The sequence below is a fragment of the Rhinoraja longicauda genome, chromosome 24, assembly GCF_053455715.1.
Source record: "Rhinoraja longicauda isolate Sanriku21f chromosome 24, sRhiLon1.1, whole genome shotgun sequence".
Lineage (NCBI taxonomy): Eukaryota > Metazoa > Chordata > Chondrichthyes > Rajiformes > Arhynchobatidae > Rhinoraja > Rhinoraja longicauda.
Genome location: NC_135976.1, coordinates 19,323,996 through 19,336,681, shown reverse-complemented (window position 1 = coordinate 19,336,681; position 12,686 = coordinate 19,323,996). Strand labels below are relative to the sequence as shown.

The 12,686-nt window shown below is 40.9% G+C and overlaps 1 protein-coding gene across 3 annotated transcripts in view; it reads right to left on the bottom strand.

The window, feature by feature from the left end:
• The window catches only part of LOC144605457 (SRSF protein kinase 1-like), a 52,245-nt gene that overhangs the window by 19,678 nt on the left and 19,881 nt on the right, over positions 1-12,686 (bottom strand). For all 3 annotated transcript variants that reach the window (XR_013548852.1, XR_013548853.1, XM_078420740.1), the window contains 7 exons: positions 7,898-8,016; positions 6,389-6,497; positions 5,653-5,740; positions 4,246-4,333; positions 2,805-2,911; positions 1,861-2,026; positions 390-415 (listed from right to left, as the gene is read on the bottom strand). Coding sequence is in view for 1 of the 3 variants with exons in the window: in XM_078420740.1 (XP_078276866.1) it covers positions 390-415; positions 1,861-2,026; positions 2,805-2,911; positions 4,246-4,333; positions 5,653-5,740; positions 6,389-6,497; positions 7,898-8,016 (703 nt within the window). In the remaining 2 variants the exon portion in view is untranslated. The remainder of the gene's footprint in view (positions 1-389; positions 416-1,860; positions 2,027-2,804; positions 2,912-4,245; positions 4,334-5,652; positions 5,741-6,388; positions 6,498-7,897; positions 8,017-12,686) is intronic.

Below are 12,686 nucleotides of genomic sequence, written 5' to 3'. Positions count from 1 at the left end.
CGATATCGTACACTAGCATTATCCCTCACACTAGGAACAATTTACAATCTATACTGAAGCCAATTAACCTACAAACTTGACATCTTTGGAGAGTGGGAGGAAACCGGAGCCCCCGGGGAAAACCCATGCGATCACAGGAAGAACGTACAAACTCCATACAGACAGCACCCGTAGTCAGGATCGAACCCAGGTCATTGGTACGATTAGACAGTAACTCTACCACTTGGCCACGTGGTGTGCCTTATTGGTACTATTTTGTACACAGTCAACATTTTAAAAACCAAGGCAGTTTCGCAGTCAGGGACAAATCATAATACCACTTTCTGATAGAAACTCCCGCTTTGATATCAAGTAAAATTACAACAGAGCCAAAAAGTTAATGTACTTACAGGTTTAGGCTGTGGTGCGGTACTCACTGCAAGAGAAAAAGCAACAATTACAGATGCAAAAAATGATATTGTAACTGCAAATCAGCAAGCCATGTTCTGAAATATTAAACTACACAGCGCAGGTGTGAAATCAGTCAATAAAGTAGAAAATCACTTTCCTTAAGATATACCAATACAACAATCTGGTCTAGTGATTTCTCTTTCCTCATCATAACTAAAGCTAATTTTCCATGACCGGTGTGGCTATTACAGGCATGGATTAAATGTGTACATAGTGTACAAATGTGTACATAATGCAACATTATGGGCTCAGTCAAGTTTAGTTTATTATTGTAGTGTGTACCAAGGTACAGAAGAAAAACTATACATGATTACAATTGAGCCATCTACAGTGTTCAGATACATTATAACGGAAATAACATTTAGTGCAAGATAAAGTCCATTAAAGTCCGATTAATTATAGTCTGAGGGTCGCCAGTGAGGGAGATAGTAGCCTGGGACCACTCTAGTTGTTGATCGGATGGTTCAGTTGCCTGATCACAACTGGGAGGACACTGTCCTTGAATCTGAAGGTGTGCTTTTTCACACCTGTACCTCTTGCCTGATTGGAAAGGGGAGAAGAGGGAGTGACCAGGATGAGACTCGTATTGATTATGTTGGTGGCCTTGCCGACGCAGCATGACGTGTTGATGGAGTCCATGGAAGGGAGGTTGGTTTGTGTGATGGTCTGGGGTGCATTCTCAATTCTCTGCCATTTCTTGTGGTCTTGGATGGAGCTGTTCCTAAACCATGCTGTGATGCACCCCAATAAAATACTTTCCTATGGCACATCTATACAAGTTGGTGAGAGTTGTTGGGGACTTGTCGAACTTCCTAATCCTTCTAAGGAAATAGGGACGTTGCTTCTCTACAGCTGGTCCAGGACAAGTTTCTGGTGATACTTACTCCGATGGGTTACATTTATCCAACCACCTGCAGTGTCAGACTTCATGTATTATTACACAGCGAGGCCTCGGCAGTAAGCTGATCACAGGCAGCACATTGCTGAGCCTCTCCCCTGAATGCTTTCAAAAGAGACTAAATTTACTTGACTGCAAACAGTCACACATTAGTAGTACTGATACCTGCTCAATTCACTCTTATTTTCCTAGAGGGCAGGGTTTTGGATTTTAAAATTATTTTGTGATTTTTTAACTCTTCTATTTGCTTAAATTCTTAGTGGTCACAAGGTAACCAATGCTGGTAAGGAGAAGATGGAAAAGCACATCCTGCAGAAAAGAACAAAGTGGCATCATGTAGATAGACACAAAGTGCTCATCTCCGGAGAAAATGAATCGGGAACGTTTCGGTCGAGACCTTTCTTCAGGAAAATGAAAAAAAAAACAAAATTTCCAATGACTACCACAAACAGCTTAGTGGCTTTCTTTTGTACCAATGTTTATGCCTGCAGTGCTGGGTAAAACCGAATTACCTGCAGATCCAGATGGTGGAGGGGCACCAGCTTTCTGCCATTCTGTTGCCTCTGCAGCCAGGCGGCGGACATAAGTCTCGTTCACACACAAGAGGATGTTTTCTGGCTTTATATCGGTGTGGATGATCTTGCACTTGGAATGTAGATAATCGAGTCCCTGAAGAACCTACCAGAAATCAACAGGGAGTGAAAACTTGTGCAGTGGCAGGAATATTTCACAAGCAAACATTAATGCTCAGATTTGAAAGAACTAGTGTCGAATAGTTGATAGGTTGCATACAAAGCACTGCCCGTGATGGCTACACCTAAACAGTCTACCTTTGCCTTTTAAAATATGACAAATAGAAATTTTCTTTACACTTTTTAGACTTCACAGATATAGCACAAAAACAGGCCCTTCGGCCCACTGGGTCTGCACCAATTAGCTACCAATCCGTCACTAGCACTATCCTACACACGAGGGATGGTTTACAATTTTACCGAAACCAATTAATTTACAAACATGCACAACTTCAGATTGTGGCAGGATACTCAAGATCCTGGAGAAAATCCATGCGGTCAGAGGGAGAACGTACAAACTCCGTACAGACAGCCCACTTTAGTCAGGATTGAACCCGGGTCATTGGCGCAGTAAGGCAGCAACCCAACCACTGCGCTACCCACTGTGGTGCTCTTTTCTTTAGAGACTAAATTCTCAGTCCCATAAAATCTTGTGCGCATGCCTATCTCAATGTTATTATTATAGATTCTATAACAGCCACCTATATGCATCCATCAGTGGAATTTGTAGAAATATAATATGCACATTAAACAATCTAAAGTACAAACGTGAGCATTAAGATGAGATGCAGCACCTTTTCTGGTTAATTATTTTCCTTATAATTTTCCTTCACCACCTCCCCCCTGCCCCTTCCCCCAAAATCCATAAAAATTACCATACTTACTTGCCGAATTATGCTTTTAACACAATTGATCGGAAGTCCCTGGTAGTTTGATTTGATGATCCACTTTAATAGGTGATGTCCCAACACTTCAAACACCATGCAAACATCTTGAACAAGGTTAAGGCTATATTTTCTCTTCTGATCCCACCCATCTCCCATTCACCTCTGCTCCAGTCAGACCAGTTGTGACCCTTCACCACCCAGCGCCACTACATCATTGTTCTTCTTGACTTCGACCCTGTTATAGACATTCTCTTCCCCTTTCATTGCATTAAAACAAGTTTATTTCCTAACATTTAGACACAAGGAACTGCACATGCTGGTTTACAAAAAAGACACGAAATACTGGAGTAACTTTGCCTTTTTGTTGGTTCCAATGAGAAGTATTTGACCAGAAACATTAAATGAATATCTCAAGATGTTGCCCAACCTGGTGTGGCTTTGTTTCAGATGTCCAACATCATAGCTATTATTTGCTTCTTTTATACTTTTATATTTTCTGATGCTAGTTACAATGACTATTAAACAATGGGTATTATCAAATCTAGGGAGTTTATAGTAGAATTAGTGACTTGAGGAAGTATCATAGTGCTTTGTGTTTTCAAAGGGTTGTCCTTCTTCCTTTTACTGACCTACATTTGAACATTCTCGGCTGCTTGTCTTTCATTCTTGTATTGACTGCATAACTCTGGACCTAGTGTTCACATTTGAACTCTGGCCAATATTTGCGCTCATGTAGAATTCTTTATTTGAACAGTAGAGTAGCAAGAATGTTGAAGATGACGAAGATTATGTGAATACTTAAAACATTTTCAAGCACTAACTAACTAAAGCGAGATGGAAACAGGAGATTGCAGATGTTGCACTCTAGAGCTAAACACCAACAACCTGATGTCGGGTCTCAACCCAACGTGATTAACACTTTGCCTCCACAGGTGCTGCCTGACCAGAGTTCCTCCAGTAGTTTCATTTCAAACTAAAGCAAGTTAAGTTACAGCCTTATTTTGAAGAAATAAAACTACACATTTGTATGGAACTGTAATCTGGAATTCATGGATTAATATGGAGCAAAAGGCCAAGGCAATAATATTCAAGCACATATCAGCAAGGAAAAGAAGTCAGACTCAGCAGCTGGGGCACTGAGACTTTCGTCTAAAGTTTTTAAATACAGGCCTAGATTACGGATTTACATTGACTACATTTCCACTTTGGAACAATAGCGTGCCACAATGAGAAGCAACTATTTATCGGCCAAGTATATCTTTGCTAATCCCTTTTTCAACCATTCATCTGCCTGCCTGCCTGACTGGCAAAGATGCAACATTGAAGTTGTCTGCACATTTTGCTCCAACAACTATCATTCTACTCTGGTTCAATTTTCAATACTCACTGTACCAACAGCTAAATTGATAATACACCAAGAACAAAATAAAAAGGATACGTGATCCATTCACTCCTGAAGTTTTGAAGTCATCTAACAACTGAACCACTTTCTCTTTGTTCGGGTCATTTGGGTCACTGTTACGAACCTGGAAAAAGATAACAGAATATCGCACAAGTAAAAATGTTATGTTTTATTTTCTATAATTAGCTCAAGACAAAAGATTTCAGGCAATATAAGAAAATAACTGCAGATGCTGGTACAAATCGATTTATTCACAAAATGCTGGAGTAACTCAGCAGGTCAGGCAGCATCTCGGGAGAGAAGGAATGGGTGACGTTTCGGGTCGAGACCCTTCTTCAGACTGATGTCAGGGGGGCGGGACAAAGGAAGGATATAGGTGGAGACAGGAAGATAGAGGGAGATCTGGGAAGGAGGAGGGGAAGGGAGGGACAGAGGAGCTATCTGAAGTTGGAGAAGTCGACGTTCATACCACCGGGCTGCAAACTGCCCAGGCGAAATATGAGGTGCAGCTCCTCCAATTTCCGGCGGGCCTCACTATGGCACTGGAGGAGGCCCATGACAGAGAGGTCAGACTGGGAATGGGAGGGGGAGTTAAAGTGCTGGGCCACCGGGAGATCAGTTTTGTTAATGCGGACCGAGTGCAGGTGTTCAGCGAAGCGATCGCCGAGCCTGCGCTTGGTTTCGCCGATATAAATAAGTTGACATCTAGAGCAGCAGATGCAATAGATGAGGTTGGAGGAGGTGCAGGTGAACCTCTGTCTCACCTGTCTCACCTGACCCAAACAGTCTTTCCAGGTAAGTCCCTCCAACCCTGGTCACCGGAACTGACCCTTATGCCAATTTTATCACAGATCCAATTTTATCAATTTAGTTAACCATAGTTTTGTTTTATTTTAGCCACTTTGGTTTAAATCTGTTAAGAAAAATATCTTGGGTTCTGAATATTTCATTTGATTCAACAGCCTCAACTTTTTCAGGGAAAGTTCCAAACTTCTCTGCACTCGAAGACTTGACTCTTCCACCACTACACCTAACTGTAATGTAACTGTGACTTACTCGAAAGACTACTTCAACCCTATTTAAAACGGCTTTATTTTAAAGACAGACTTTTACACTTCAGCTGACATGCAGTTTTTTTTCTAAATTGAAGCTCCAATGTCCCATATCCAAATGCATCTTTCCAGATGGTGTCTGATCATAGCTCTGTATCTCCTGTGCAAATATGCATTTTCAGAGAGAAACAAACCCTGAAACCCAACCGTTCCTACCACTTAATTGCCTTCAGAAAAACAAAAAATCTAATTTCAAGTGATAGAATCAATCAGAAATGTGTTTGGAAAAATCAGTCACTGAAACAATGAAATTAGTCTGCAAATCAGGATAGAATTAGTATTGATGGCCCTATTGATGGATTTGTCAAAAAAACATCATGGAGCTACTTACTGCTTTCAGTAGTTTGATTTCATCCAGAGCAGTTTCTGTATAATGTTCAGCACTTTTGACAACTTTCATGGCAACAAATCTTTTACCCCTAAATGAATGAGAGTAGTTTAATAGCTTATAATGTGACAATATAGAAATTCATTTCTCAACAGCCAAACACAATTAACATCACAATAATGTTATAATCCCTGTTTTCTACATCCATGTCTCAAGTTCAACCTTTGTATAAAAATGCAAAGTACATAAGAAATATTATTTTCAATTACATGCACAGATACATAAACAATGTTGGAAAACCATTTGTAATCAAGTGCAGTTTACCCCAAGTGCGAGAAAGAAACAGATTTGGATTTGTTCTGGTCAATCTCCACCTTTTAGCTGTGTTACAGGTATGATATTGACTGAAGAAAACTCATTTATGTTGCCAAATTGAGCACAAAGCATTGAATACCAGATATTTCAAATGGGATACAGTGAGACAATTATAGCCAAGAAAGTATTTTCAGCCATAAACAAAACAGCCATAAATTAAAAATTTCTTCAAGATCATGCATAGGTTGAAATGGTTACCTGTGAAAATAAGATTAAAACTACAATCCATAAAGTTCAGCCAGGTGGCAGCAGAGTTCAACTACCAAAATACATGGTTGCTCCAGATTAATTTAATAAAAATCTAGACAGAAGCCACCATGGGAATACACTTACTGAATTTTAAATGTAGTTAAACATGACTTACTGAATATCCCAACATAGCCACACTGTAGAAAAGTGGCCCCATCCCAACTTTCGAATCACGTGGTATCGACCATTAAAAAGATCGCCAATCTTGACATGATGATATCCACCTATGATATACAAAGGGGATAAGATCACTGCTGCCATCTATAGTTTCAAAAATACATATTTTACTTTTAAAGAGGATTGAAAACATCTGATCTTACAAAATACAAAAGGCTAAAGTTAAGAAAGATTTAGATCATGCCTACTATTTTCAGTAGTAAGCATGTAGATGTAGCTTGCAATTAAAGCCTCAATTCAGATCTTATATGTCAACCAGCTCATTGTTCATCGATAATCTAAACTTTATTTACATGCTTTATTCAGTGCGGGTGCACCTGACCTTGCCACCACGACACTCAGTGATGGGCAGGCAGTTATATCTTATCATTTCCTATAATTACTCACAAGCTACATCTCATTTCCCTCACTTAAATTTACTTATGCATCAGGAATACAACACTACTATATTCCCCTCTCCCCACCCCCAACAACTCTCTTCCCAGTGATCCACCTTGATTCCTTCCCATTTTCCCCCATATTCCTTCCTCTGGCTTTACAATTCACATATTTTCTATCCTATCCCCCACTTTTTGTCTTTTCATCTCTAGCCTTTCTCCAACTATCTGCCAATCACCCCTTCCACCCCTCACCTGTATCCCCCTATCACTCACCGGGCTTTGTCCTGCCCCATCTCATTTGTAGCTTTCTTCTCCCCCCTCCCCCACCCCAATCAGTCTGAAGAAGGGTCCCAACCTGAAACACCACCTATCCATGTTCTCCATAGATACAGCCTGACCCACCAAGTTAATCCAGCACTTTGTGTCTTTTTTGTAAAGTAGCATCTGCAATTCCAAGTCTAACACTATTTCTGCTCCAACTCACCAGCAGCCTCGGTCCAAGATAATGGGAAATCATTATTAAAAACATTGGAATGTACTGATATGTACAAAACAACATATGTAACAGAGACACACAAAATGTTATAGTAGCTCAACAGGCCAGGAAGCATCTCTTGCGAAAAGGAATAGGTGACTTTTCAGGTCAGCCCCCTTCTCCAGTCTGAAGAGTTCAGATGCATCACCTATTCCTTTTCTGCAGAGATGTTGCCTGACCCACTTAGTAACTCCAGCATTTTGCGTCTTTATTTGGTATAAACTGACATCTGCAATTCCTTCCAACACATGCATCAAACCTGGAGTACTATTGCATAGGAAGGAACTGCAGATGCTGGTTTAAACCGAAAATAGACAAAAAGCTGGAGTAACTCAGCGGGACAGGCAGCATCTCTGGAGAGAAGGAATGAGTGACGTTTCGGGTCGAGACCTGAAGAAGGGTCTCGACCCGAAACGTCACCCATTCCTTCTCTCCAGAGATGCTGCCTGTCCCGCTGAGTTACTCCAGCTTTTTGTGTCTATCTGGAGTACTACTTGTAAGTTAAACAGTCCTCTGGGCAGAACAAACTCACCTTTGCAGTAGTCACTTGGGTCTTCTTGTTCTTCATCATCAGATCCCAAAATTTCATCCTCTGGCTCGTGTGCTTCAGATTCTGTTATAATGGGATGAGACCTATGTTGAGGCTCGGGCCTGAAAATAATAGAAAGAACTTACATACAAATTGCTCCCTTAGGTAAACTTAACAGCAACAATGATGCTTCAGAACTGCTAATAACTCATTCCCTCAGGTATAGAAGAGACCATTGAGTTGTTAAGGATGTAATTTAAACAACCACTGAGAGATTTGTCTCCCAGTTATCAGAGTCATGAGCCAGGTGATCCGCTCTCAGGGGTTGACTACAGAGAAGGGGCAAAAGAGACATTTCTTCACTCAGTGTTTCTACTTAAAGATTTATGACTGTTCAGTTATCAAATAAATGCCTAGGTGCTAAAGCAATCCCAACTTATGGGAATGCAACAAAACATAGGTTAGTTGATGTAGAAACAAAGAACTGCAGATGCTGGTTTATACTAAAGATAGACACAAAGTGCTGGAGAAACTCAGTGGGTCAAGCAGCATCTAGGGATAAAAAGGATGGGTGATGTTTCAGGTCAGGAGCCATCTTCAGTTTGAAGTTCTTTTATAGTTGGTGGAGAAGTTTAGCCACAAACATTTTGAGCTGGCTTGACTAGCCTCATTACTTATTTATATTAATGTTGTTCATTGATGCTCAACATGCTTTTTAAGCAAACCAAATCCAATCTATTATTCATCGTCTGCTTTGTGAGAATTTTGGCTGGTAACACGATGGTATGGCACACAGGAAAACCTAACCTGCCACATCGCTGAGGTTTCAGGGTCAATTCCAGGAAACGCTCAGAAACTTGGCAACTTCTCTGGGACATGCATGAATGGGTGAAAGAAAAGAAATATTTTCATCTTGTAACTATCTAACTATCGTCTCAACGGCAATTGAAGAAGTACCAGTAAGAATTCATTTTAAACAATAAAATGTGATTGCCATGTATAGTGTAACTCTAAACAATGTAAACTATTTGCATGTACTACAATGTTACAATTAATTTAGTACAGAAAACAATCTGCATCAAGTGTATTTACAGATCAAACTATTTTCCTGTTTCTCTCAGAAAAAAAAAATCAGGAATTGATTGTAAATTAGTGTTAACCACCTCTGGAGCAATACAATCAAATCTGTGCTTCACCTAAGTCTTTGCTATCCCTTGACTTGTTCCAACTTTGATCTCACTTACATCTACCTGGAACTCAACCGGTCATCTGAAGTCTTAGTCACCCAAAACATACCTGCTCGTCTCTAACCTATATTGGATTCAATTTTCATATCTCTCCAAGGTTTTGGCCATTCTCATTCTATATCCTTCTACACTTCAAATATCTTTATTATACAAATTTTAGTTGGTGCATATTCCTACATCATTAACAGCAGTGCCTTCAGCAACTGAAGCCCTGAACCTCATCAGCATCTGTTGCTTGTTTTGAAGCTACTCAAAACCTAGTTTTTAAACCATACTTTGCTAAGGATGATTGCCTGTCTTAACCCAGCCTCAAATTGAGGAGCAAAGAATTTACTCGGAGGGTGGCAGAACTTTGGAGTTCTTTGCCGAAGCTCGCTGAGAATAATGTAATTGAGTATATCGAAAGGTAGTAATCAATAAATTATTGGATATTGACGGAATCAAGGGACACGGGGAATAGTGCAGGAGAGTGGCACTGATGGATGCTCCTTTTTAAAAATGGATGCAGTTTTCAAACAATGGCTCAATTGTAAATACATGACCCAAAGACCAAATTTTTCTTCAAGCAATTTAAAAAAAAATACAGCAGCATACATATTACCTATTTTTGCTGTGTGACATTTATGAAGGAGTTGATGCACATCAGAAGCCAGTTCATAGGTTTTCCAAAAGTAAATAAGAAAATAACATATGGAATCAACAGTCCAAACTGAATTAGTTACTATCAGTGGCCATGATTATTACAGAAACTTTGGGCTTCCTTAAAGTTCACTCACTAAATGGCCAGTGTATTTTCTGACAAAAACTGAGGCAGGTTTGAACCACAGGAGAACTAAATTAGTACATACTAAATTAGTACTGCCCATTCAGTTACTACACCAATGTTTACTTCTTCCACTGAAACTCTCCACTTTCCTCTGCGGCTGATCTGACAGAGGTGCATAAAATCATGTTTGGGATAGATTGGGTATAATTTGTGAACACGGTTATTTTTTCCTCGCCCTCACGTTGAATCAAAACATCTCTCCATCCCTCAAAACTAAAACTTAAAAGCTTGTCTAGCTATATCCATAACTGCTAGACTTGACTTGTGAAGGAATCATAAAATACCCTTTAACCAAGGCAATGGGTTCAAATGGCCAAAGAGATAATCAGGAGCGAGTCAAGGAACTGCAGACTAAAACACAGAGTGCTGGAGTACAAGATCATGAGAGGAATAGATAGGGTAATTGTACAGAGTAGGGGAATCAATAAATCAGAGGACATAAGTTTCAGGTGAGTGGTAAAAGTTTAAGAGGATCCTGAAGGGCAAATTTTCCACACACAACTTTTTCAGGGTGGTGGGAATATGGAACGAGCTGGCAGAGGAGGTAGTTGAAGCAGGTATTGTAACAGCATTGAAAAAAACCATTTAGACAGGCACATGGATAGGAAAGGTTTAGAGGAATACTAGAACAGGGTAGACCCGTTGGGCCCAAAGCTCTCCTGCATTGTAGCACCCTCCCCCCACTCCCCCCTCCACTCACCCACTCCATCCCCCCTCAACCCCCCTCCCCCACTCCATCCCCCCTTATCTCCCCCTCCTCCCCTCTTAGGGGCTCTCAGGCACTCCTCCCCCTCCACTCATGGGTTGTAGGCCGGTGATGGTCCGGGTCGCTGGGGCCAGGCGGGAACTACACGGTGGGAAGCGCTGCGGGGGGGGGGGGGGGGGCGCGCACAAGATGGCGGAGCGGGAGGAGCAGAAGGAGGAGAGTGGCCTCGGGTGCTGGAGGAAACAAAGGCCGTCGGTTGAAATGAACGCTGGAGGAAACGGAGGGGGACGATTACGCCGGTTGAAGCGGGCGCTGGAGGAGATGGAGGGGAACGGGACCCCTTATTGGCCACCACTCCTGTCACTCTGGCGGGTCTCGCCCCAGGCGGCCATCGTGCCCGACCCCCCCCCCCATGGGCCGCCACTCCCGTCACTTGGGCGGGTCCCATTGTGACGTCAAACGCGGGTGATGGCCAGGGGAAATGGAAAAGTGATTTTTAAAACTTTAAAGGTGATTTTATGGTTTAAAAAGTAAAAATCTTTAAAAATATAACAAACATTTAAACCCCAGGACAATGGTGAGTAAGGTGGGCCTAAAATGGTCGCACTATCGTGTACCGTTTTGGTTGTATTTCCCACAAACAAGATGAGAGTTTTGTAATACATAGATGGGACAAACGCGTGGGACTAGCAGAGATGGGGCAACTTGGTCGGCATGGGCAAGTTGGACCATAGGGCCTGTTTCCGTGTGGTCTGAGTATAACACTTGATTTATTCAAAAACCCATGTAATAAATGCAAGGCAACATGCCACAATGTGACGATACGAACAGCAAGTGTTCAGGAGTAATTGCTTTCCAAATCATAAGCATCAGAAATTTATAAAAAGGAAACCACAGCACATTTACACATTAAACTGAAAGCATGAACTATTGAATATCAGGTAACAAAGACTAAACTAGGGAAACCCTCATCAGCTGAAGGAAAACACTTGTGTTGTACCTCAGTTGAATCTTTCAAGCAGTTTAAGACCTCAACTCTAAACATTTGCAACTGAATCCAATGATAGGATACACATGGGGATAAAATCATCCACAATTAATAAATTATTTTTTCAATGGCTCGGTCCTGGATCATAAAAAAACATCTTAAAATCTCTCTCTATAAAACTCTCTCTCTCTCTATAAAACACAAACCTGGTCACAGTATTATTAATTGATTTATATCGACTTGCAGGGTAATACTATTGTCCTCCATTTTTACAAAGTGCACGCTTTGAAAATTCATTCGACTGCTATTGTAGCTTTTGCTGAACCTTTACTAACCGTGGTCCGAAGATTGAAAGATGCCAACCTCTTTGTAATCTGGACATCACAATCTATAGAATACCTGCAATATTATAGTATCTCCAGCATATTACCAAAAACTAACATCAAGCAAAAGAAATAGTTGACAGGACACCACAATAAGTTTTGAGGGATATCTTGGCGGAAAGAGACATGGGGCAGACCTAATTTAAGTCAAACCAAAGTAAGGCTGTGTACACAGGACTTTAAGCAAGTCCAAATACTTCGATGAGCTTGTATAGAGGAGAAAATGGGAGATTAGCCAAGAGATCAATGGAATTGGCATGTTCGCAAGATACCAACCCCAGATGAACTGAGGTAGGGACAGAGCCAAGTGATGTCACAGAGGTAGAGATACCAAGTCACAGTGATGGCAAGGACATGTCGTCAAACTCAGTTGTATTAATCAGATCAATGATCTGGTTCAACCTCAGAAATGTCCTGAGACGGAAATAGTGGCCAGAGAACCAAACTAACCAAGTAGTTTACCAGTAACCAACGATAATGGGTCCAATCCTCCAATAATGTTTGCTCACCTAGTCTGGATGCCAGAGGAACAATCAAAAAAATAAACTGAAAAATGAAAATAGCAATTCATTTCTAGATATTTGCTGCTTTTTAATTCTTGTTGAATATACCATCTCTAATCAGAAGATCCTGAATGTAGTT